This window comes from Nicotiana sylvestris, chromosome 5 (assembly GCF_000393655.2).
Source record: "Nicotiana sylvestris chromosome 5, ASM39365v2, whole genome shotgun sequence".
Lineage (NCBI taxonomy): Eukaryota > Viridiplantae > Streptophyta > Magnoliopsida > Solanales > Solanaceae > Nicotiana > Nicotiana sylvestris.
Genome location: NC_091061.1, coordinates 165,859,422 through 165,886,791, shown reverse-complemented (window position 1 = coordinate 165,886,791; position 27,370 = coordinate 165,859,422). Strand labels below are relative to the sequence as shown.

General features: G+C 36.5%; 1 protein-coding gene and 1 long non-coding RNA gene across 3 annotated transcripts; both read right to left on the bottom strand.

Annotated features, from left to right (window-relative positions):
* Nucleotides 1-1,535: 1,535 nt before the first annotated feature.
* LOC104232098 (uncharacterized) lies at nucleotides 1,536-2,462 on the bottom strand. Its single transcript, XM_070147249.1, has 3 exons — nucleotides 1,895-2,462; nucleotides 1,669-1,778; nucleotides 1,536-1,553 (listed from the first exon to the last, which is right to left on the bottom strand). Exons 1-3 carry the CDS (start codon nucleotides 2,460-2,462, stop codon nucleotides 1,536-1,538), a joined length of 696 nt encoding a protein of 231 aa, XP_070003350.1.
* Nucleotides 2,463-3,572: 1,110 nt separating this feature from the next.
* On the bottom strand, nucleotides 3,573-8,383 carry LOC104232097 (uncharacterized). 2 transcript variants are annotated; one of them, XR_011407460.1, is made up of 6 exons: nucleotides 6,488-8,383; nucleotides 6,090-6,156; nucleotides 5,106-5,171; nucleotides 4,160-4,474; nucleotides 3,972-4,052; nucleotides 3,573-3,895 (listed from the first exon to the last, which is right to left on the bottom strand). It is a non-coding gene; the product is annotated as an uncharacterized lncRNA (long non-coding RNA). The 2 variants fall into 2 exon arrangements; XR_011407459.1 differs by having other exon boundaries at nucleotides 3,573-4,052.
* Nucleotides 8,384-27,370: the final 18,987 nt, after the last annotated feature.

Here is a 27,370-nt window from a genome sequence, read left to right as displayed (position 1 = left end):
AAGCTCATCAACATTTTATCCAAATTCCAGTGAAATTTAAACCCGTAACTTTTGCGCGATCTTTGTCGAATTTTTAATCACAACTCAAATGACTTCCAATCTTAACGTATAACTATCGCATCATTTAAATATCTCATAGAAATTATCTTCCTATCGAATTAGCCCATTTACAGCATGATAACGCCGAATACACAAGGTGTAACAAAGTTACTCTAAATAAAAGATTCAACGATTCTTTTTCACGAATAAATGAATAATGAAACGATCAGGGATTTCAATCTTACCTTGCCAATTTGTTTTTTTCTTTTCCGCTCCTTATTTTCATCAAATATTCACAAAACGCAGAATCTGTTCTCGCTCGCATATTTACTGATAATCGCAATTTTTCGAGTTGATTCCAAATGTCAGAACATAGCAAACTTTCTTGTATGAAGTCCTCCTTTTTTCCACTACGAACAACTGGGAGAGTTTTTCTGAAATCACCACTAAAAACAACAACTTTTCCACCAAATAGTATCTTCGTATCCATTAGATCTTTTAATAGTAAATCAAAAGCCTCTATCAATTCTTTTTTGGCCATTAATACTTCATCCCATACGATTAATTTGGCATCTTGTATCAATAATACAAACGAACTTTGTTTACTAATATTATATGAGAATTGTCCATCAATATCAATAGGAATTTTAAAACGGGAATGAGCAGTTCGTCCTCCGGGAAGAATTGAACCTGCAACACCAGAGGTTGTTGTTGCTAAAGCTACAAATCTTTTTTATCGTATAGCAGTAGGTATTGCACGGTACAAAAAAGTTTTTCCTGTTCCTCCAGGACCATCTATAAAAAAAGCTCCAGGTTTATTTTTAAATATTCTGTCAAGAATTATATTATATGCTTCTCGTTGTTCATTATTCAATTTTGCTTCCAACAACAAATCTTCTTCTCTAAGAATTATATTTCTTTCAAAATAAGAATCCTGAGCCTCTTTAGCGGCTGATGAAGCTGAAATTCTTTCAGGTACAAGTATAAATTCACTTATGTCATGACCCATTGAATGCAAAATGTCATTAATATTGTTTAAAGTCATATGACGAATCTGTTTCTTGTTCAAATTTGGCGCAATCTTAAAGTCTTCAGACATAGAATGTTCAAATTTGTGCCAAAGTTCTTTCGGATTAGCAGGAATACAATACACCAATAACGTAGCAAATAAACGTCTTAAACTATAATGCATTTGATATCTTACAGCTTCTGACATACAGTCAACCAAGTTATTGTGTCATTGTAATAATCCTTTTCTCTCTGCGGTTTCTCTAAATGTAATGCAACATACTCCATTTATAGTTAGCAAATGTTGATATGATTTTGGTCCTCTAATATTCATTAATAACAATCGAAGATAGTATCTCTCCCCCTCTGTAGGATGACATGTCACAATACGTCCAATAACAGTACCCCGTTATCGACGTGTCCACATCCTATATTGTTTGGACCATACAAAATATTTTGAAAATTCCTTGTAAAGTAACTTTAGATTCTTAGCATCTTTGTTTTCTCTGTTCATCAAAAAAGTTCAGTCAACATTGTTTTCCTAATCATGGGATTACTTACAATTGTATTTATGGTCTATGTGATTTTAAAAGAGACAAATTGTTGTCCTTCAAGATGTACCTGAAGATGGTAAACTGTTGGGATGATTTCGCTTATGGGAACACCAAATAAACGCCAAGTTGCCTCTGGCGGCGAAACCCATCTAGCAGATTGATATTGTTTGATCTCATCTATTTCAATATTTGGATCATCAGCATGTATGAAAAAGCAATTTTATCATGTTCCTTGCAAATATATTTATAAAGATATTTGACAACTTTAATATCGGAACAAACTTCAACATTACTATGATAATTAAATTTGCTCAATAGATATGGATTGTAAGGAACCACCCAGGAGTTATCAAGAAGTTGGCCTCTAGTAGTTACAACTTTGCCTGTATTTCGTCTTTGATATATTGGATACCCATCTTTTCCCTTTGATGTGTGATCAGCAAATTCTTTTGGATATTCAAACTTACAATATCCTTTTTTTTCTATATAAGGACATTTAGGATTTAAGTTGCCACAAGGTCCATGCATCATATGTTTAGTAACAAGTGTATACAAGTAATCATTTGTATCACGATCAGGCAATTCGGCACAAATAATTTTATCATAAGCTTCTGGAGTTAACAATTTATATTTGTTGTTGAGTATGATAAGAAAATGAGCATGTGGAAGACCGCACTTCTGAAATTCAATAGTATACATAAAAGCTGCAACTCTACCAAATATGTTTCTCTTTAGTATATCTGTTTTCATCTCTTCTACCTTCGCTCTAAACACTCGACTAACTAAATCAGGCTGATTTTGTACCTCAGCTATTACCAATAAATGTTCTTCTATTTCAGGCCAAGATGGATTACATGTCATTGTCAAAAATATATCAGGTTTTCCAAAATGTTACACTAACGCAATAGCATCCATATATCTTCGATGCATATCTCTAGGACCTCCTACAAAACTCGCAGGAAAAAAACTTTGTTCACCAATATTTGATGCATCTCTCTCTCCGTGTCAGAGAACATTAAGAAGCTAATGCATCAACTCGAAATAAATCTTGGTTAAGTGAATATAAATCTAACCTTTGAGTATCAAGTTTGATGAATTGATCAACTGAGTACTGTTTAAACGTTCTCCCAGCATGTAAAACTTGATTTTCTTCGTCATCCCTCATTTGAATCTTATAGCAATAATACTCACAGCAAGATACAATATTTCTTTTTTGTTTCTTTTTTTTTTGCAGAAGTTCTGCTTCCATATGAAGAAACATGTCAATTGAGGACATATTTTCTACATTCGGAAGTTGCTCATGTTTACAGTAAATTCAAGTACTAATAGTATTGTTCTTTTGAATAATCTTTTTAATACCACAGTGCCATCTGTTTTGTCCATAAGAAAATAGTAATGGATACTGCAACGGATCATAACAGCCGTAATAATAATTTACTAATTGGATCTTACAACTATGTGTATAAATTCGAATGCGTGGTAAAGAAATATTGGAACTATTCTCATCTTCCATCCATATTGCTACTAATTCTGACGATGTTGGTAAGTTATATATTCTTTGATCTAAACCAGAGTCAGACTTCAGCGCAATATAGAAGTTGGATAATTCTGAAATATCTGTTTACGATTTCAAGAAAATGGAGTATGGGTTCATTTTTAATGTGTCCATCAAAGTTCTGATAACTGATTCATTAAGCTTGTCAGAGAATGCCATCCGATTTGCTACCTCATTATTTGTATCGTAGAAATAAAACTGTAAATTTTTAGCCGGTTGACTTGAGGGCACCAAGTCATCTATAAAATGATACATTTTTCCTTGAACTCTAAATGTATAAATAATGCGATTTCTTCTTGCTAAATCTCTGTCATATTTTACTCCAAGAGAAGTAAATGCGAACATGTTATTATACATTCTAACATAAGTGCGAAAATATTCACATTCCTCAGAGTTCCCTAAATAAAGCTTTAGCAATTCAGCAGGCATTCCATAGTGAATCAATTTCACTGAAACATTGTCACAACAAAATCCCGGTGGTTCATATTCAAATCTTTTGGCTCTACAAAATTCATAGTTTGATACAGGTTTGAGTCTGAAAGAGCTATTAGGCAATTCATTAGTGTTGCAATGACCCAATATTCTATTTTTACGACCTGTATATCTCAAATTTTAGGAAAGGAAAATATAGGAGAAAAAATGACAAAAATGATTTGAAGGGTAGATGAAAAGAAACCTTTCTATGATGTTGTATGTGACGTAATGTTGTATTGTTCAGTGCACGTTTCTGAGGTGGACCCTAATATATAATGAATTATCACATAAGTTTGGATATGTAAAAGAAATTACAAATAACACCATTGTTCCAGGCTTACCAACTTCAAAAGCGCATGAGCTACTACCTATATCTCTGCCATTATCAGAAATAACGGAAGCATCAACTGAGTTCCCATTTGCTAAGACAGACAAAGAGAAAACAAGTCAATTGATGTATGGACATATAAATTAAAACATACACATATAAGAAGCAAGTTATTAACTAAAAAACTAATACTGTACTAACTTGTGTACAAGAGAGAAGATGAGGCTCCTCTTACACCAACTGTATTCTCAATCTGCTCTTTGCTAAATTGGCAAGAAGTTGGTACCTCGGTGGAATTACCAATAGGATTATGTGTGGTAGAATGAAGGTATACCATTCGTTGTTGCATTAAGTTTAATTCTCTTCTGTCCGCCGACTTCTCTCTATATATATCACGGTGTCTTTGTTTTATTTTGACACCTCTTTCTTCAGAGCATTGATGCTTCCCTATTTTGGGGGGCATATATAATCAATAGTTTTTTCAAGCCTAGACGTCTCTTTAGCTAAACTTGATCGCTGCCAAAAGAAATGAAGAAACTTCTGTTAAAGTTGTTAAATTGCTCTGCACAAACCATTATCGGATTATGAAAACAAATATGCATGAGAAATTACTACAGCTCATTTTGATACACCAGTAAACTTAGTCTAACAACAAACTAATATCAAACCTCTATTGATCCACCCTCTCCCAAATCAAAGCATTTGAAGATCATCACTTGATTGTTCATAGCCATTCTTAAAACAAATGAAGACATTAGGATTCGTTTACAGACTTTGATATGCACATGTAGGAAAGAGTTCTATAAAAAAAATGCATTTGTGTCACGACCCCAACCCCGGTCATGATGGCGCCCAACACACTGCTAGGCAAGCCCGACCATTCAACAACATTATCCTAAATTCTTATTCAGATTATAGATAAAATATCATAGAGAATTTACTAAGTCATTTCATTCAAGTGTATAATTAATAATAAAATCTGCGGAGGTTCAATTAAAATACCACATCATAGCCCAACAGAATCCGGTGTCACGAATATGAGCCTCTAATACAGAATATTCACCTATAACAAGTCTGTCTAGGAAAAATACGGAATAAAAGATAGAGATAGAGGGGAGAGATAAAGCTATGAATGCCATGCAGCTACCTCAATACTCTCGGATACTGTTGTTCAGCTAAACAAATCCTCACTCAGCCTGTGGTGTACCTGGATCTGCACGCAAGGTGCAGGGAGTAATGTGAGTACTCCGACCCAGTGAGTAATAAACATAAATAAAGACTGAGAATAAGAAATCATACAAAAATACAAAGTAAACTATAACTGGCAGTTTAGAACAACCAATAGTGAAGCAACAAGTCAATTAAGTCAGAGTACCAAATACTGAGACATGTATAACAGATAAAAATAAATGCATGAGTGCAATGCAATGCATATGATGGTACACTCTAGTACCCACTGCGGTGTGCAGCCCGAGCCATCCATTTATTTATCGTTGACGGCGCTCACTAGGGGTGTGTGCAGACTCCGAAGGGGCTCCTACAACCCAAGCGCAATATCAAGCCATCTCGTGGCATCAAATCTAGGCCCTCAGCCTCATATCAATCTCAGTATAATCGCCTAGGCTCTCAGCGTCAATATCAATGTAATCAACCAGGCTCTCGGCCTCAATATCAATATAACAGTGATGCGGCGCGCAGCCCGATCCATGCTCAGTCCAAAAATCATCATAAGCCCCTTGGGCATTTGTAAAACAATAGTTCTCAGCCCGAAATATAATTTAAGTTTTCAAATCTTAGAATGATGGCTGAGTTTGCAAAACAGTATTTAAAACCTTGGACTGAGGTCAAATGATATGCAAAATATGCGAAAGCAGTGATATCAATCCCTGAAGGATTCAAATAATTGGCAAGAAGCCCAAATGTAACAATTAAATCCAAGTAAGTATGATTCTCAATTTAGTTCAGGTAGAAAACACGGTAAAAACATATCTCGGGACGGACCAAGTCATAATCCCCAACGGTGCTCTACCCCACGCCCGTTATCCGGCGTGCAAGTAACCTCAATATAGCGTTACGATGTGAAATTTTGGGGTTTCAAACCCTCAGGACATCATTTACATCAATTACTCACCTCAAGACGGTCAAAGTCTAGCTCGTTATGCCCTTGCCTCTCAAATTACCCTCCTCGTGCGACTAATCTGCCCAAAATCACAACAAATATGTCGCATTATGCTAAAGAGACAATACCCAATTGAAAGCAATCGAAAAATATCAAAATTCACGAATTTGACAAAACCCGAGCCCCGGTTCCACGTCTCGAAAAATCAGAAAATTAACATCACCGGATTCCTTGTCTCGCCACGAGTCTATACATCCCAAGAACTCCCAAATCCGAGTTCAAATGACCCATCAAATCCTAATTGTTTGGTTTCAAAATTCAAGCCCTAGTTCTTGATTTGTAGGCTTATATTTCATGAATCTCTAGGTGGAATTCACAATAAAAACGAGTTCTAAGTCCAAGAAACTTACCTCAAGTCGTTCCCCCTTGAGTCCCTCTTTAATCTCCACCAAGAAGCTCTCAAAATGATCAACCATGGAGGAAAAATGACCCAAAATCGCGGATGAAGTGTTTTATAAACTCACTGCCCAGGATTTTTCGGAAGTACTGTTCACCCGCGCAGTTACTGTTCATGCTGCTAAAAAAAATACAGCAACAGCCAAAGAAATTGCAGCACTTTTCTTTTTACTAAAATGGCTCTAACTCCATCATACGAACTCGGAATTTGATGATTATTGTTCCTATGAGTCACAAATAATGATACAAACATAGTCCTTCAATCGAAACTCAATTTGGAGCTCGTTTGCTCAGTGCGATATCCATTTCGCTCGTTAAACAATTAACTCATGTTTCGTGTCAAAAACCCAATCGCAACTTGATGAAATTAGACCAAACTTTCCAGATCACTCCTATAATTCATTATTTAAATTCTGGAAATCTCAAAATAAAATTTTGATCTCTAGAACTAAAAATGGACTTTTGGATCATTACAGCTTATGCTCAAACGACAAAAATCTTCCAAAAACTCTTCCAAAACTTATCCGAGCCTCATGGGACCCCGACCAAACATGCCAAAATAATTCATAACATTATTAAAACCTCTTCCAATCATTAAAATACCTCAAACAATATCAAATTACCCAAAACTCATCGAATTCAAGCCTAATTTTCTAAAAACTTCCGAAATACACTTTCGATCAAAAACCCGACCAAACTACGTCCGAATGACCTGAAATTTCGTACACATATCCCAAATCACCTAACGAAGCTACAACAACTCTCGGAATTCCATTCCGACTCTCGAATCAAAATCTCACCTATCAACCGAAATTCGCCAAAATACTAACTTCGCCAATTCAAGCCTAATTCTATACCGGACCTCCAAAATTACTTCTGATTACACTCCTAAGTCACAAATCATCCCCGAAGCTAACCGAATCATCCGGATTCAAATCCGAGCCCTCTAACACATAAGTCAATGTCCGGTTGACTTTTCCAAAACAAACCTTCCTTAAAGAGACTAAGTGTCTCATTTCCTACTAAAACCAATCCAAATCAACTCGTTCACACCCAACACTGATAATGAAGCATAAAGAAATAGAAAATGGGAAAAACGGGGCGGTAACTCATGAGGCGACGGGTCGGGTCATCACAATTTGGTTCTTCGCAGATACTTAAAATGCAAAAATGCAATCAAGACTGGAGCACATAATAACGGCTTATAGAACTTGAAAAGAAAAATCTAAAAGAACATTACGTGGAACCATCACATTGTCACTCTTACTCCAAGAAAAGCAGAAGAGGTTTAGCACTTGAAGCCACAACTTATGCCCATGTTGGTCAAACTAACAATTTTCTTTTCAAAGGTATCCAACTGAATGAATGAACTCTGGTATCCAAAGATAAAAAAAAACCAAGATTTTTCTAAGATGACCTATATCATCTTCCAAGCAGTAGCTATGATATAATTTAGCCCCACGAAAATGAGAACAAAACCATGATACTCCTTCGAACAACAGAGATAAAACTAAATCACAAATACTTAAAAGATAGAGAAGACAAAAATATGCATAACAAATTTAATAGAAATGGTAATTCATTGAAGAATTTATTCAAACACCTAGAGAAGAGAAGACATTGGTAGTAATTTTATACCTTTAAAAGCCACCACTAACTATTGGCACGTCTAATTGCCAAAATAAAAGCTAAGTAAACTAATACTGAAAAATAACTTGGAAAGCTCTGCTAAAAGGGGAAAATGGCATATCAAAAGATACAATCTAAGTCTAAGTAACTAAAGCTGAAACATATCTTGGGAAACTTAGCAAAAAGGAAAAGATAAAAAAACGCATATGTAAAGACATAATCTTTAGATGGATTAAATCAAGAATTCAAGAAATGATCAAAAACATTAACTAAACATGGATGATTACTGTAATTGAATCTATTAATTTTAGAAAACAAAAAAGAATCAGAATACTATAAATTAACAATGGATTAGCTGATTTACAAAAAACTTTTGACTCTTACATGAGAATCACTGTATATTTTTTTTGATTTGGTAACCTTGGCCAAGATCATAGTAATACTCAAAATACCATCCATAGAAGAAAATCATCCTATATAATAATTACCTTCAAATAAGTAGAAAATTCGAAAAAGAACTTCTCAAGCAGCAGTCGCTATAACCCCTGATTAGCAAACGCTGTGTTCTTCAGAGAAACTCAACAGGAAAACTAAACAAAATAGGAAAAGAAGATCGTTCAACGGAGCAGACACAACAACTTAAGTTCGAAGTTCCCCGAGAAAAAGCTAAGGTAATCCAAAAACGAAGTTCTAGAGAGGAGAGTATAAGTAGGTGTATAATTTTATGTACTATACGGAATTACTTTGCAGCTGTCAAAAGTAATCTACGTGTTGCTTTGTAAATATAATGAGTCAGCCCAAGATGTAAAACCTGTCACTTTTAGAGCTAAAGTAGCAATGAAAGGTCAAAAGTGAATTTTGAAAATACCTAAAGAGTTTATTGTATTTACAAAATGGTGTGATGGCAGTTGATGTAATAATGTTAAAAACCAAGGGCAAAAATATTATGGCTGAAGTTGGCATGTCGACGAAGAGCAGGCTGCTTCACCTGCTCCTACGGTGCTTCTTATATAGGAGAATAAGTTTGCATCTTCAGCTTTGGTTTGGTTTGGTGAAAGTTCTGTCATTCTTTGGTTGAAGTATGCTTAATTGTAGCTACTTTTTTAATTGATGTTCACTTGTTTGTTAGCATTTTGAGAATTGATGGGTCTATACTGGATGATATCTTTGTGATTTGTGAATAGTGAAGCTTATAGTTCAAAAGAACTTTTACAATGTTGTCACATAAGGAAATCTAGTATAAAGGTGCTATTAATGTTGCCTCTAGACTTTTGCTTGTAATTTAAAGTTCTTACACTATTTTTGTAGGAGTGTACGATATTCTGGGGCTACATAAGCTTTGTCTTGTTGATTGTATCTTGTAATTTACCCTCAATATTAAATTCTATAAACTATCAAAGTAACCTTTGTTCTTTCTCAGGTAAACAAAATTGAGAAGAATCAAACTAATAAACTTGGGACCAAGAAAAAGAAATGGGTAAGTTTGGTAAAACATGCAATACATATGGTATTTTTCAGTTTTATTACATAGTTGTAATTCTCCTTTTTTGTGATTCTTTGCAGAACTTCTGAAGGATGTAGATTAATTTTTTGCAAGGAATACTTGGCTTGTGAAAAGATGGATCCATAAAGCCTTGTTGCACAATTTATTCTAGAATTTAAGGGAATTCATTTAGATTAGGAGTGAATTTGACATAGTTCCATGTTAAAATTACTATATCTTTTATGATTTAGATAGAATTACATTTATTTGAGATATAACATATCATTTGATTTGAACTCAAACTTGTAAGGAGACCTTATTATGTCGGTAGTATATTCTTTAAATCCAACGTATAAAGAAATTTTATTTTTCATATTTGTTATATTGTGTATAAAGATAGACATTTATGAATGTATAAATCGAATATATATTTGATTCACGACGAAAAACTAAATAAAATATTATTATTCCTATTTTAGAAAATTTGGTATGCAAATTTTAAAGTGACATTTCAAAAGATTTTTAAAAAATGTCATTAATTTATTTGACATTCACCTAAATGTTGTAAAAGTTTTAGTGACATTTACCAAAATGTCGTAAATTATAATGGGTATTTTTTAAAAGCTATAAATAAATGTCATAATCTTTTTACCAACATTATTCTAAATGTCAGCATTTTTAAGTGACGTTTTAAAAAATGTCATAAATAAATGTTGTAAATTTTTTACCGACATTTATATAAATGTCGGAAAATTTCATACCCCAAAATTTACGACATTTTATACAAATATAAATTAAATATCGGTAAATGAATTTGTGACATTTAAGCAGCATTATACGACATTTATTTAATGTCGTCGTATCCTTACTTTCTTGTAGTGAGTTTTTATAACATGTATCACATCCCATGTATACGAAAGACGAATTAATTAATTAATTGTGCCATTATATTATGCACTACAAGAAAGTTAAGACACAACGGCATTTTTAAATGTCGTTTTTAATTAAGTCAAATAAATGTCACAAAATGAATTGCCGACGTTTATTTGACGCTTAAATTAAATAACATTTATATTAATGTCGGTAAATAAATTATGACATTTATTTACGACTCTTATCGAATGTCACCAATTTTAAGTTATAGCTCATTATAGGTGCGACATATAAGGAAATGTTGGCTCATACCCATCCTTGCGACACCTACTTAGAAATGTCGGAAAATTATCTCTAATTAATCAGCTTTTTTCTTCCTTTTAGATGCTAAATAAAATAATAAATTCTAATTTAATACCACAATCATTCATATAACTTCGATACCACAAGTCATACACCAAAAAAGAATTTTACATTAATAACAAAAGAGTAACTTATATACTTTAATTTTTAAAATCACATAACACTATTAAATTAAGGTTCTCAAACAATACAAATTTGTTCCTGATGCAACTTCAGAACAAGCTAAGAATGCTATAATAAACTCCAATATTGTGATGACCCGATAGATAATCTAGAGTTTTAAACCTAAATTCCGTGTTTCGAAACCTCAAATACCTCATTTTAACCTTCCTCAATTTGCATGCGCAATCTAGGTCTTTTTTCGGAAGGCTTTTATGTTAAAAATTGATAAAGTATGAAAATTTGCCTTTTAAATCCATTTGAGTTGACTTTGGTCAACGTTTTGAGCAAACAGATCTGAATTTGTGTTTTGACGGTCTCGGTGGGTCTGTATCATGATTTGGAATATGGGCTTATGCCCAGAATCAAATTTGGAGATCCCTAGCTCTAGTTATCGCTTTTTGTCGAAATTTTGAAGTTTAAAGGCTTAATGAATCTAAAGGTTCGACAAATATTTGACTTTGTTGGTACCGGGACCGTATTTTGGTTTCGTAACTCGATATAAGTTCATTACTATATTTATGACTTACTCTGTCAAATTTGGTGAGAAACGAAGTTGGTTTGACGTGATTCGGATGTCCGGTTGTTAAAATAGAAGTTCTAAAGTTTTCTTGAAAATTTATTGATTTGGTGTCCAATTCATAGTTCTATGTGTTATTTTGGCAATTTGGTCATGCGAGCAAATTTGTATGATGTTTTTGAACTCGTGTGCATGTTTGGTTTGGAGCCCTGAGGGCTCGGGTGAGTTTCAGATAGGCCACGAAGTGAGTTTAGACTTAGAAACAATGCTGGTGTGCTTCAGTTCTGGTGCAGGTCTCTGTTAATGTTCACAATTGCGAAGAACCTAATTTGCTGCTTGGGTCACAATTGCAAAGAAAATTTTCGCACTTACGAAGAGGGGTGGGTCAGCTAGGGTTCGCATTTGCGATCAAAGGGGTCGCAAATGCGGAGGACCACAATTCGCATTTGCGAACAAATCATTTGCAGTAGAGATGGGGGACCTTCGCAATTGTGAAGGGTTTCTCGTATCAGGTCGCAATTTCGACTTCTGTGCCTGGTAAAAAGCTGAGTTAGAAGGGATTTCTCTTATTCTTTCAAATTTTCAAACTTAGACACCCTAGAGGCAATTTTCCTAAGAGCCCTTTGTATACGGCAAAAATCAGCGGTTCGATTTTACGGTCACCAAAGTGCCTCGAAGAAACTACCTCCCGAAGGCTCGAAGCTTAGCTCGAGGCTCTAGCCTCGAGGGTTCTTAGTAATCTACTTCGAGGTAGCGTAAGCAATGGTTGACCTCGAGGCAGGGTAAATCAGTGGCGCCGGTGGATCGGTGTGAGGTTCCCAAGGAATGTGAATAAAGCTGACAGAGTCTATTAGGATAGTCCAAACCCGTACCATGACATTAAATGGCTGTACCAGCCCTATATCTTGTAATAAATACATTTGTACTATGTTGGTATTCCCCTTCATATATAAAGGAGATCCTTGTCATTTTGTAAGAGGGTTGATACTCAATATTAAATAAACAAGAACATTCTCCCTATTCTCTAATATATTCTCTTGATCTTATTGCTTCCATTTATTGCTTATATTCATTGTGTTCTATTTATTGTTCATCATTTATTGCTCATCATTGATCATAAAGAGCCATCACCGTAGCTCTCATAACTGTTAGCCTTCCTTCGATCATTCCAAGCTGGGTACCCAACTCGACCTTGAGGCCTCATATACGACAGCTCGAGGCCCCGATCTCCAGCCATTTGGTTCGATTATCATATCACCTCTAAGTTATAATCTTGCTTTCTAATCTTTTACTTAGCATCCACTGCCTAACAACTAGCATAAAAATAGATCATGTATTTTTAGAACCACAAAATCAAATTTAATTGTTATTACCATTTTCACGGTAAACACCCTTCTTCCCTAATTCATTGGTATGTATTCTAACCTATTTTCTTTCAATCTTCTATTGCGTTTCATAAGATTTCAACCTAAAATCTAGGATTTTCATGGTGGAAATTAGAGGTTTGGGAAGAATTAGGGATTTTTGTAAAATTGAAATTTAAACCTCAAATTGAGGTCGGATTTCAAAACAAATCACATAACCGGGCTCAGGAGTGAATGGGTAATCGGGTTTTGGTCCGAATTTTGAATTTGGATCAAGCGAGCCTGGGAGTTGACTTTTGTTGACTTTTTCAATAATGACCTAAATTGAATCTTTTGCATTCGTGGATAGTTTATAAGGCTTATGTTGAACCATTTGGTTGATAATTTGCAAGATTTTGTTGGTTCATAGGCTTGTCTGAAAGGCAAATCCGTGGTTGAGTTTTGAGGTTATCTTTGGAGCGAGGTAAGTGTCATGGTTAACCTTGACTTGAGGGATTAGGACTTGTTTGCCTAGTTGCTACTTGTTTAAAATTTGGGTACACCATATATATGAGGTGACGATTACTTATGTGTTATTGTTGGGTTAAAGCTTCCGGGTGGGACTTGTTTCTTGTAATTTATTATTTTCATTGATCATGATATCCATGCTTAGACTATTTAATTACTAAATTGATCGTTCTTTCCGCATTTATGGGCTATCTGTGATAATTGAATATTGTTTCTGAAGTTGAGGTTGGTATTGTGAAACTATTGTTTACGTAAAGTTTGTCCTTGTTTATTCTATCTCCCTATTATTATATGTTCATTGTTATATGGTAAGGGAGAGTGTTAATGCACAGAGGATGATGTCGTGCCGTATTTAAGTGTTAATGCACGAAGGGTGATGATGTGTTGTATTTGAGTTTTAATGCAAGAAGGGTGATGTTGTGCCATATTTGAGAGTTAATGCATGAAGGTTGATATTGTGCCATATCCATAGTTTTACGATGAAATTGAGAGTAAAAGCACGAAGGGTGATGCCGTGACTTTGTTATTGTTTTATAGTGAGGTTGAGAGTAAAAACACGAAGAGTGATGTCGTGCAGTTTTATTTATTATGTTTATTCATTTTACCGGTTGAAGTTTTATTGACTGTTTCTTGTTATCATTCCCTGTTGTAGTTACCATATTTTTTTCACCCTTCATAGCTCCATTCCCAATAGTACATGTTTAGCCTTATTTGTTGTTATGTTATACATATATTATTGTCTGCACAGGTTTATTTACGTGGGTGTCCTGTCATAGCCTCGTCACTACCTCGAGGTTAGGCTCGACACTTATGGAGTACATTGTAGTTCCTTTAGATCTGCTATGTAATTAGTGAAGAGAAGAAAAAGAGATAAACACTGGTGAGGCATTGTATCAAGAAAAGAAAAGAGACATAGAGATTAAGTTGTTGGTGTAAAGCTACATCATCCATTATGTACTCAAGAAATATCGATCATTGAAAGAGAACACCCTTGCAACCCAAGGGGAGTGGACTAGGATTCAAATTGAATCCGAACTAGATAAAAATTCTGGTGTCTTTATTTCCTGCATTTTATTTCTGCATTTACTATTATCCTGTTCTTATTTCTAGTCGACTAATTGGTAAACTAGTCAACTACTTATAAAAAAAAATTAATAAGCAATTCATCCCCCTCCTTGTACTTTCATGTTCTTGATTTTATAGATTTGTGACCTCCTCCTTCTCTCCCTTATTACATTGTAGAAATATTTTGAGTTGGAATCTCCTTCCTGTAACGAACCAGACGGTCATTTTAAGAATTAACGCCCCGATCCCCTATTAACTGCTTTTCTCGTGTTTTTTTGAGTTTCAGGGTGTTTTGGGACACGTAGTCCCTAAATGAGAGCTTAAGCTTTAGAATTTGGATAGTAGTTGGAGCAGTATGAAGACGGCCTCGGAATGGAATTCTGTCAATTCCGTTAGCTCCGTTGGGTGATTTCGGGCTAAGGGGTGTGTTCGGATCATGATTTGGAGGTCCATAGCTTATTTAGGCTTGAAATGCCGAAAGTTGAATTTTTGAAGTTTTCGGTTCGATAGTGAGATTTTGATATCGGGGTCGGAATGGAATTCTGAAAGTTGGAGAAGCTCCGTAGTGTTGAATTTGATGTGCTTGCAAAATTTTAGGTCATTCGGACGAGGTTTGATCGAATTTTTGATCGAAAATGTAATTTGAGAGTTTTTGAAGTTCTTAGGCTTGAATCCGATGTTAAATATGTGTTTTGATGTTTTTTTAGCGTTCTGAAGGTTGGAACAAGTTTGAATGATGTTCAAGGATTGCTTTTCATGTTTGGTTGAGGTCCCGGGGGCCTCGGGTGTGTTTCATATGCGCAACGTACCATTTTTGGACTTGGAAAAGGATCAGATTTTTGCTGGTATTTGTTGCAGACTTTTCTTCATCATGATCGCGTAAGGAGGCTCGGATCGCGAAGGATTAGATGAGGCAGAGGGGATTTTGTTCTACGCGATTGTGGGAAGGGGAGTGCGAATGCGTAGTAATAGCAAGAGTTGAATCGCGAACGCATGGGCTACGCCGCGTTCACGAAAAGGAAGTAATGAGGCCACTAAGGATTTGGAAGTTGTTCTTTGCGATCATATGAGGTCAACTGCGATCGCGTAGAGTTAATTTAGGGGTCAGTGATATTTCTCTTCGCGATCGCGTAGGTTCTTCTGCGATGGCAATTAAGGTATTGCCTGGGCGGATTTTAAAAACCCAAAATCGAGGGTTTAAGCCATAATTCATATTTTGGACTTGGGAGCTCGGAAAATTGCGATATTTGAAGAGATTTTTACCTAGGTGATTTTGGTAAGTAATTCCTACTCGGTTTAGACTAATTTTCATGATCTATACTTAAATCCATCCTTTAATTTCGAATTTATGGTGGAAAATTAGGGGAAAGTTCTTAGACCTAAATTTCAAGTTTTGATTGGGATTTAACATTGGATTTGGATAATTTTGATATGGTTAGACTCGTGAGAGTATGAAGATTCTTAAAATGTAAATTTTACTCGATTCCGAGAGGTGGTCCCGGAGGGCATTTTGGTCATTTTACTTAATTTCACGAATTAACCTAGAATTTATTTGTTGAATCAATTACTTAAAGTTATATTTACATTATGCAATTGAATTAAATAGATTTGGGCCAGTTGGAGTCGAGTACTCGTGGCAAAAACGTGATTTCAGGTTGATTTTAGCCGGTTCGAGGTAAGTGGCTTGCCTAACCTTGTGTGGGGGACCTCCCCTTAGAATTTGATAATATTGATATTTGAAATACCTTGTACGTGAGGTGACGAGTGTGTACTTGTGCTAATTGTTGAAAAATCCGGTTTTCATTAAGTAATTATAATTGTGTTTCTTTTCCAGTTTATACTACTTGCAATTCAAGCTTGTTGTTAGCTTAGGGAAGCATGTCAAGTTGAATTAATTGTTTTACTTGCTCAAACTCCCTTGTTTGGATTATGTGCAGCATGCTAGGCTAGAAATACCTGTTTTACCTTGGTATTGAATTTGAATTGAATTGTCTATTTTTCGTGTTGTTGCTATGTGTTTACTTTGGGACTACAGGACGGTATCCCGGGAGATCCCCCTGTATGTTTACTTTGGAACTACAGATTTATATTCTAGGACATCCCCCTGCACCTTTATATTGGAACTATGGGACTGCACTCGGTAGATTCCCCCAATACTGGGTATTTACATTTGGGACTACAGATCGGGATTCCGGTAGATCCCCGCGTACTATGAGTTGGACTACGGGATGGTATCCCGGGAGATCCACTGGATAATTATATTTGGAACTATAAGACAGTATCCTAGGACATCCCCGGTTGTTATCTATGAGTTGAGTTGTACTCCTTTCCGTGATTATTTTGTCTCTATTATAGCAGCTGTTGTTCTTTCTATTTTATGTTGTTTATTACTGTTGCACTTAGTTACACCGTCTTATTCTATACTATTATACTTTATATTTCATTTAATCTCAGAGGGCCCTGACCTTCCTCGTCACTACCCAACCGAGGTTAGGCTTGGTACTTACTGAGTACCACTATGGTGTACTCAAGCCCTTTCTGCGCATGTTTTCCATGTGCAAATCCAAGTACTTCAACTCAGACTTATCACACTTGAGGCGAGGTGCTTTCGTAGAGATTTCGAAGTATATCTGCCACGTCCGCAGACCGAAGAGTCCCTTTATTCTCAGTACTAGTATAACCCTTCTGTATTTTCCTTGTTGATACATATTTATGGAGTTAGAGCTTTTTATGTAAACTCTTAGCTTGTGATTCATGGGGTTCCAGATTTTGGGAGTATTAGGTTGAGATATTGTACCGTTATATGCCAGGTGGCATCTTAAACACTGTTTCATTTTGTTATCTCAGTTTTTAATTATTTTCCTTCCGCAATTGTTTTATTTTCTGCATTTGTTAGGCTTACCTAGTCGTAGAGACTAGATGTCGTCACGATAGTTCACGGGGGACGAACTGGGATCGTGACACTTCCCCTGCCCACATATACATACATACATACATATATACATACATACATATATATATATATATATATATATATATATATATATATATATATATATATATATATATATATATATATCACGCATTTTTTGACTAAAATATTATTTTTCTCTGATTTAGAGATTAAACAATGTATTGTCTCTTTCTACACAAATATAGTAATATAATATCATTATGTAGCTATCATTATAATATGCAATTGCAAGCTTGTATTAACCTTATCTGGTGACTCAATTCAGGTGTGTAATGACCCGACCAGGAATTTTGAAAATATAAACTCCGTTCGGTAGCGTAAAATATTGAACAGGTTCATATTATAGCTATCCACTTGCGTGCATGGTTGAATTCAGTTATCGGATGATTCGGAGTCGAATTGGATGAAGGAATCTAGTTTTGGAAGCTTAAGCAGTGAGAATTTAACCGGAATTTGACTTTTATGTAAACGGCTTTGGAATGAGTTTTGGATGATGTCAGCAGCTTCGTATGGTGATTTTGAACTTAGGCATGCGGTCGGATTCAGATTTGGAGGTCCGTAGGGTAATTTGAGGCATTTTGGCAAAAGTTGGAAAAGTTGAAATTTGGAAAATGGAGAAGTTTGACCCATAGTTGACTTTTGTGATATCGGGGTCAGAATGCGATTCTAAGAGTTGGAACAACTCTGTCTCATCATTTAGGACTTGCCTTCAAAATTTTGTGTCGTTCGGAGTTGATTTGATATGGTGCGGATGCTTGGTTGCAATTCTAGGAATTCTTGAAGTTCATGGGATTTTCATGCGTTTTGGCATCCGATTCGTGGTTCTAGAGGTTATTTTGGTGTTCTGATCGTGCGATTGAGTTTGTGTTATATTTTCAGACTTGCGTGGATGTTTGGCATAGAGCCCCGAGGGCTTGGATGAGTTTCGTACGCGTTTCGGAGTGTTGGAAGAAGGTTCAATTGTGCTGGTGTCTCTGTTCTCGCATTTGCGAGAATTTCATCGCAAATGCGATTACCACATTTGCGAGATCATTCTAGCATTTGCAACGTTGGGCTGGGGCAGGGGAGTTTGCAATTTCGAACAACTTCATCGCATTTGCGACTAGGCAGCTCCACATTTGCGACGCAACTGTTGCTTTTGCTAACATCTCAGAGCTCGCATTTGCGAGTCTTGTGTCGCATTTGCGAGTCTTGTGTCGCATTTGCGACCTAGTCAGAGCTGGCCAGCCTTCGCATTTGCGATATTTACGTCGCATTTGCAAGAATTACATTTGCGATCCTGATGTCACAAATACGACATCTAAGGCTGGTATTAAGACTCCCATTTCGGGACTTAACTTCATCATATCATATTTTGAACCCTAGGTCCGAGGGTGGGAGATTTTGAGAGAAGATTTTCATACCAAATCATTGGGTAAGTGTCTCTAATAAAATTTCAACTATATTTTTGTGATTATATCTTAGATTTAACATCAAATTCATGAGAATCTAAAGGAAAATTTGGGGGAAAATTGTAAAATCTTTCAAAAATGAAAAATCATAATTTGAGGGACCAAATAGTATCGGAATTTGATAATTTTTGTAGGGTCGAACTCATATCAGAATGGATATTCAGTTTTTGTAAAATTTGTCGGGTTCCGAGATGCGGGCCGGGGTCGACATTTGGACCAATTTTTGGATTTTATTAAAAATTGAGACTTTATGATCCGAAATAGTTTCTTATAAGTTTTATTTATGCTTTGAAGTTATTTTGGTTAGATTTTATCCGTCCGAAGGTCAATTAACCCGAGAAGTTCATTTTAGAGTATCGGTTTGTCTTCTTTGAGGTAAGTATCTTGCCTAACCTTGTGTGGGAGATTTTTCCTTAGGATTTAAGTCTTCTATGTTGATTGTAGTCCGTGTACGCGAGGTGAGGAGTGCATACTCGGACTTATTTGTGAAAAACTGGACTTATAGGGTTCTTAGGTCCTTATATGCACTGTGTATGAGGTTGTTCTTGATATGACTGAGTTCATATTTACTAGTTTCACCTCTACATGTATAAATTAGAATTAATTGCTTTAGGATTCACTCTTATTTCCTATTTGACTCTTATTTGACTGAATTGAAGATTTTACCTCTTCTATTGTCAAGCTATCTTTTCACAACTGCTTATATTTATTTGAAATTCTCACCATCTCATCATTTAATTGTTTAGTCTTAATTGAGGTTATGATTATCTTCCCATTGTCTATCTTTAATTGAATTGTGGAATATTCTTTGTAATTTCCCAACCTTAAAATAAGTCTAGATATTCATATTTTAGTTGACTTGTCCTTATTTAGAACTGTTGGACTTGTGTTAGTTTTCTCGTTGCTGAATTGTATATTATGGAATCGTTGTGGCATATTAGTTCCCTCCTTTTTTAGATGTTCTCTATACGCCTAGCATTCTTTACTGTGGTTATTCCTTGTGAATGAATTCTACCATTTCTTTATGATTTAAAGTTCTTGAGTTGATATACTTGTCATACGTTGTATTATTGTCATTGTTGTTGTTGTACTTGTTGTGGTGATGCACGAGGTTTCTGCCATGCTGTAATTATTATCTCTGTTGGTTGCACTGCATATTTACTTTGGGACTATGGAATGGTATTCCGGGAGATCCTCTTGTTCTGCATATTTACTTTGGGACTACGGAACGGTATTTCAAGAGATCCCCCTGTTCTGCGTATTTACTTTGGGACTACCTAACGGTATTCCGGAAGATCCCCCTGCACTGCATATTTATTTTGGGACTATGAAACGGTATTACGGGAGATCCCCCCTGCACATTTACATTTGGGACTACAGGATGGTATCCCATGAGATACCCCATTGTTATATATGTGTTCTGAACCGTTGATCTTCTGTGCTTACATTCTTGTAAACATTCTACGCGATGTCTGTTCTTTCCCTTATACTTACTAGCTGGTATATACTATATTAGGACACTTGCACAAGCATACATGTAGCTAAGCACCCTTATCAAATAAGAGGTTTTCTTGATATTGCTGAGTATAGACGCACACCCTTGTTTACTTGCATTCCATGTGAGAATGGCTATATTTAGCACGTGAGTTGTTAGTGTGGTTATGAGATGTGGTGAGGGCACAAGATGCCAAGTGTTAAGGTTCAGGTATTGAGACCCGTATTGTATGATTATGAGATGAGGTGTCACAGAGTGACTTATATTCGAAGGATATTTATTTGAAAAGACTATATTCGAAAGGTATTTATTTTGAAAGAACTATGTTTTAAAGATATTTATTTGAAGGAAGTATATTTCGAAATATTTTATTAGGAAGGATTATATTCTAAAGATTTCTATTTGAAATTTTATGGGTACAAGATTTATATTTGAAGGATTTGACTAATTGATTGGAGTTTGTTGGCTAAGGCCTATTGTAAAAACTGTCGTAGTTGTTGAATTGTTATTTGTCTTTACTGTATTTTTGATTTCGGATTTGGGTTATATTCCTGTTCACTCTTCTGTGTCCTTATTACGTTGTTCTGCTGTTACTTACTATTTCTTTCCTTATTGCAAATTTCTGTATTGCTAGCCATATCGCATAGTCTTTATATAGATACTATATTCTATTGTTCCTATGCTTATACTTGTCAGTTTATTAGACCAGTAGGTGGCTTGACTGTTCTTTATCACTATTCCACCGAAGTTAGTCTTGATACTTACTGGGCACCACTGTGGTGTGCTCATGCTACACTTTGTTGATACCCAATTTTTTCATACATATTTTCAATATGCAAAATGACTTCAAAATTACACACACACACACACACACACACACACACACACACACACATATATATATATATATATATATATATATATATATATATATATATATGCATATGTAAGCATATCCAAGCATTTTATTATTTTTTTCATAATTTTAAAAGTTTTCAAATCAATTTATTTCCCCTTTTTATCCACAAAAACCAATAATTATTTCCAAAATTATTATTTTGGTAATTCATTTGTTGTACTTTTATATTTATACTAAGATATAGCTAGGGTAATTTTTGCATATTTTTTACAAATTTATTTAGTATTTGTAAGTTAAATTGCATATAATTGCAATATTAGTCCTTTTTAAGATTTAATTGTGTTTTATATTCATAAAATTAAGTCCTGTATTTTTAAATTATTAATTGTGTGTTATAAATCATGTTAGTTCTTTCAATTTATTTTCATAAATTAATTTGCTATTTTTATAACTTTAAAAGGGGAGAATTGGCTATTTAAATAATAGCCGAATTACATTTCAATTGTAGCCTAAATCTAATCCCCAAATTAAACCCAATTTCTCCGGCCCAATTCCTATTAAAACCCGACCCCTAACCCAATTAAATGACCCAACCCGGATTCCCCTACCTACCCTCTTTAACCCAGGACGTTGATCATTCAGATCAACGGCCAATATTCGCCCTTACCATTTTTAACCCTAAAAGACCCCTAAACTTACCTCATTCTTCACCAAATGCCGCTCTTGAATCCCTCTTCTCTCAACTCTCTCTTAAACCTCTCATGAACCCTACCTGCCGCTATCTAATCCCACCCTAATTTACCTCAATCCATGACCTCCCATGGCTATTGGAGATGTGTATTGGCCTCCTATGGCTCCTGGGTTTTTGTTTCTGTGGTTTCATGGCCAATCCTCGAATGAATCAGGTCCAGCCCATACTCTATCTCTAGTTATCAAATAAACTTAGAAATGAACTCTATATGTGTCCTAATGCACTTTAAATCATTAGGTGGCGACTCTTCAAAAGCAAACCCAGTTCCCAAAATGAATGAGTTGTCCCATACCCAAAATGTCATAAACCCGATTTTTCCGATGCGAAGAGGAAAAGAGGGGGCGCGATAGCATGGCGACTCTACTGGGGATCTTAGGCTTTTACCACTTCAGATTGTTCTTGTACCCTCCCTTATGTGCAATTACTTGTTTAATTCCTTTAAGCATTTAATTTTTTTTCAAATGCGAAACTGACATGTCTTCCTTGTTTCTTTCCTTTATTGCCGCTTTAAATTATAAACTGTTGTATTTATTGATTTCTTAACTTGTAAATACATGTCAACATGTTTTTTAATTATTGCATAATCATGCTCAACATCATACTCCCCCCGTGCCAAACAAATACTATAGCAACGCTTATAATGAGTGGTTGCGCTCTTCCTATATCATTACCCCCTAAATTCGGAAAGGCATATTTTTGCGGTAAAACTAGTCGATCAGCGGTTCAGTCGACAATTCTGTGCCTTCCCCCTTGAGTTGTCCTCTCTGTACCAGTCTAAAACCCCATAGAAACCTTACTCTGTTCAAATTGTGCATGCATAATGGTCAAACTTAACCTTGTCAGTTATGTTGTCCACATAATGATCCTTTAAGATAGCCTTGTCCAAAGTCCATCGGGCTTCCCGGAACCCAAACGGACACCACCACGTTCTTTGTATTTATTTGGAGAACTAAATGCTTCATGCTAGTTGTTGGTATTAAATAGTTGAGTCTGGTGGGGGTAGGGTCTAACCCTTTTGTTTTGCAGAAAATGAGGCACGAGGTCCCCAGTTTTGGTATGATTAGCACGCCCCCACTCTTGCTAGACTGGTAGAGGAGTCTTCCATCAAATGACCAAATCAATGAGTGGAAAGAGAGGGCCACCAAAGCTAGCGAAAAGTTGGAATATCTGGAATACAGTCTGCTGGAATTGGAAGGAAAAGTGAGGAAGAGAGTCACCGACTGCCAGAACGCTGAGGGAAACAAAGAAGAACACCTGGCAAAGGCATTTTTACTGGTGAACCTATGCGAATTGGAGGATCTGATCAACGAGAGCATTCAACCTGAGGAAGGTCCTTCTAGGACCAAATAGATAGGAGTTTACTTTTTTGCTTTATGAATGTAATAAGGCCAATGGCCATTAGTGACCTTTATTTCTTATTTATTTAGTGTCATTTTGGGATTTGTCTATTTTATCAATAAAATGAGGCATTTAGGTTCTCCAAATCAATTTGTCGCTAGGCCTACCTCGGGCACAAAGAGGTTCCCAAATTAGGACATGATTTACATTCCCGCACTATGTGTTTAAATATTGCAATACTTTTTATGATCCTCATTAACTTGGCTACCTTTTCTTTTTATTTTTATTTTTATTATTCCCCTCCCCAAAGGTTAGTTCGTGCACTCTGGCATCATCATCTTATTCCACGAGATCCAGGGCCCTCCACCCACTCCTCCTCTTAGTCCCGTAAAACACAAGAACAAAGGCAAGATGGAAGATTTAAATAACATCAGGAAGGAGAACACAGTTGAACAGGTAGAAGCCACTTATAGCCAGAGTATTTGGGTTCCAAACGAGAATGTGTCGCAGCTTGAACAGAAACTGTTGAAGTTCCAGGATGAGCTCGATCAGGTTCGGAATTTGGCAAACTTGTCATTTTCCCTCAGCACCCCAGATGTCAACTTCCCCAACACTCAAAACCCTACACCTCCTCAAAATATCCCAAAAAAACAGAATCATCCCGCTCCTCCCCATCACATTGCTCCACCAAAGAACCAATGTAACACTTACTATACCCCAAACAATGCTCCACTACTCATCCTAGAACCTCAGAACTCCACAAATGACCATTTCCACACACCAGGCCACCATAACACTCCTATATATGTGAGATATGAATAAACCTGGGAAGAATTCAATAGCTGGTCGCCACCATGGCGCAATCCTTACTATCCACTAGAGCAGCCAATACCTCATCTAGAGCAAACTTTCCGACAAGCCGACATTATTTATAGGTCAGACGAAGAAGAAGCACTTGCAGCGGTGAAGGACCTGTTTCTGGAGGACAATGATACGGACTGTTGTGTTATTCTCGAGGAGGAGGGGGAGGAAGGCCCTTCCATACAAGCTATGAGCGGAGGTGCACATCTCAATAATTGGACCATCAGGACAACCAAAGCCCGACGAGCTTCCGGGTAGCAAGGCTAAAATAAGCATTACTCACTATTTTATTTACTAAATGATTTTCTTTTTGCATTTTTGATTACCACAATAAGATCTTCAATGTTCAAAACAGTTATTCCATTTATCAAAAGCATTTTCGATTTTTCTTATGAATTAATATTTATTACTATTCTCTCCTTACTTTACTTATACAGCATTACTATTACTTATCTTGATAAATCAATGACTGTGACATGCAATGAGACAATACAACAAAAGGACATAGATTCAGAGGGAGAAGAAATACCTGACGAGATTGTTAGAGAAGTTGAGAACTTTGAGAACAGACCTAAGTCCAACCTAGACGAGACCGAAATTGTCAACCTGGGAGATACAGAAAACGTCAAGGAAACACAAATCATCATTCACCTGTCGCCGTTAGAAAAGAAAGAATACACAGAATTTCTAAAGGAATATGAGGACATATTCTCCTGGTCATATGATGACATGACTGGTTTGAGTACGTCTATTGTGGCTCATAAACTGCCAACCGATCTGGCATGTCCGCCGGTAAAATAATAGCTCAGAAAGTTCAAGCCTGATATGAGTTTGAAAATCAAGGAAGAAGTCACTAAGCAGGTCAAAGCTAAGGTTCTCAAGGTAGTAGAATACCCGACATGGTTAGCCAACATCATGCAAGTGCCAAAGAAGGACGGAAAGATCAGAGTCTGTGTCGACTACCGGGATCTCAACCGGGCCAATCCAAAAGATGACTTCCCTATGCCGAACATACACATCCTGATTGACAATTGCGCCAAGCATGAGTTGCAGTCATTTGTAGATTGTTTCGTTGGTTATCATCAGATCTGGATGGATGAAGAAGATGCTGAGAAAACGGCTTTCATTACGCTGTGGGGAATGTATTGTTACAAGATGATGTCGTTCGGCGTGAAGAATGCAGGGGCCATCTACATGAGGGCCATGACTACCATTTTCCATAATATGATACACAAAGAGATAGAGGTATATGTAGATGATGTTATCATCAAGTCAAAGAAGGCTACTGACCACATGGAAGATCTGAGGAAGTTCTTCAATAGATTGCGGAGGTACAACCTGAAACTGAACCCCGAAAAGTGCGCATTTGGGGTTCCTGTTGGGAAACTACTTGGGTTTATTGTGAGCCGCCGAGGGATTGAGCTGGATGCAACGAAAGTCAAAGCTATTCAAGAACTACCACCACCAAAGAACAAGAAGGATGTGATGAGTTTCTTGGGAAGGTTCAACTATATCAGTCGATTCATAGCACAGTCTATAGTTATTTGTGGGCCAATCTTTAAAATGTTGAAGAAGGATGCCACTACCAAATAGACTGATGACTGCCAAAGGGCCTTCGACAGAATTAAGGAGTACCTGTCAACACTACCAGTATTGGTCCTGCTCGAGCTAGGTAGACCCTTATTACTCTACCTTGTAGTATTGAATGGAGCTTTCGGTTGCGTTCTGGGGCAGCATGGTGAAACGGGGAGGAAGGAGCACACCATTTATTACCTCAGTAAGAAGTTCACCCCGTACGAGGCCCATTATTATCTATTAGAGCGCACCTATTGTGCTTTGACTTGGGTAGCCCAGAAGGTGAGACATTACTTCTGTGCCTATACTACATATCTCATATCAAGGATGGATCCTTTGAAGTACATCTTTTGAGAAGCCCATGCCCACTGGCAAGCTATACAAGTGGCAAATCCTGTTAAGTAAGTTCGACATTGTTTACGTAACTCAGAAAGCAGTCAAGGGACAAGCACTGGCAGACCACCTTGCTGAGAATCCGTGGATGGAGAATACGAACCCCTGAAAACATATTTTCCTGATGAAGAGGTATCATTCATAGGAGAAGACATTGCACAATCTTATGATGGTTGGAGAATGTTCTTCGATGGAGAAGCAAACTTCAATGGAGTCGGTATAGGAGCAGTCCTAGTATCAGAAACCGGTCAGCACTATCCGGTGTCTGCCAAACTCAGGTTCCCATGCACCAACAATATGGCCGAGTATGAAGCCTGCATTTTAGGGCTCAAGATGGCCATTGACATGAACAGTCAAGAGTTGCTAGTGATTGGATATTTAGACCTACTCATACATCAAGTGCGTGAAGAATGGGCAACCAAGAATTTCAAGATACTATCGTACCTGTATCATGTATAGGAATTGAGAAAGAGATTCACAAAGATGCGGATGCGGTATATTTTTAGCAGAAGCGGTACCGCACCTGCGGGTAAAGGGCCGCAGATGCGGAAGCTGGCCTTAAGTGGGAAGTTGTAGATGTGACATTTGTTCTGCAAATGCGGGACCGCAGATGCAGTCCCAGCACCGCAGATGCGGAAACTGCTGGGCATTATTTTAAAAGGGGTTCCGCGACTTGGGAGTTTATTTCCACCATTTCTAATTGTTTTTGAAGCTTTTGAGAGTGATTTTTGAGGAAAACAAAGGGGAATTGCCTGGAGGTAACATCCTTGACTTCAAAATTCGTTTTTATGTGATCAAAGACGTAATTAGTGATGAAAAATTTGGGAAAAATGGGTAATTAGGGTTTGAGTTTAAGAGGCCTTTAAATGAGGATTTGAGGGGCCATTTGGACTCCGATTTCAGTGTTCTTGTTATGTATAGACTCGTGAGAATACGAGGTTTTTGAAAATGTAAATTTCACCCAATTCCAAGTTGTGGGCCTGAGGGGCATTTTGGTCATTTTACATAATTTTGCGTACTAGCTTAGAATTTAATTGTAGAATCAGTTACTTGAAATGTTATTTACATTATATAATTGAATTGAATAGATTTGGGCCATTTGAAGTAGAGTACTCGTGGCAAAGACGTGGTGTTGGATTGATTTTTGAGCCGGTTCGAGGTAAGTGGCTTGTCTAAC

Excerpts from the sequence above, each read along its gene's own strand:
- LOC104232098 (XM_070147249.1), bottom strand. The coding sequence starts at position 2,462 with ATGACATGTAATCCATCTTGGCCTGAAATAGAAGAACATTTATTGGTA. Across the intron at positions 1,779-1,894 it reads GAGCAAATTTAATTATCATA|ATGAGATCAAACAATATCAA; the intron begins GTAATGTTGAAG and ends ATATTGAAATAG.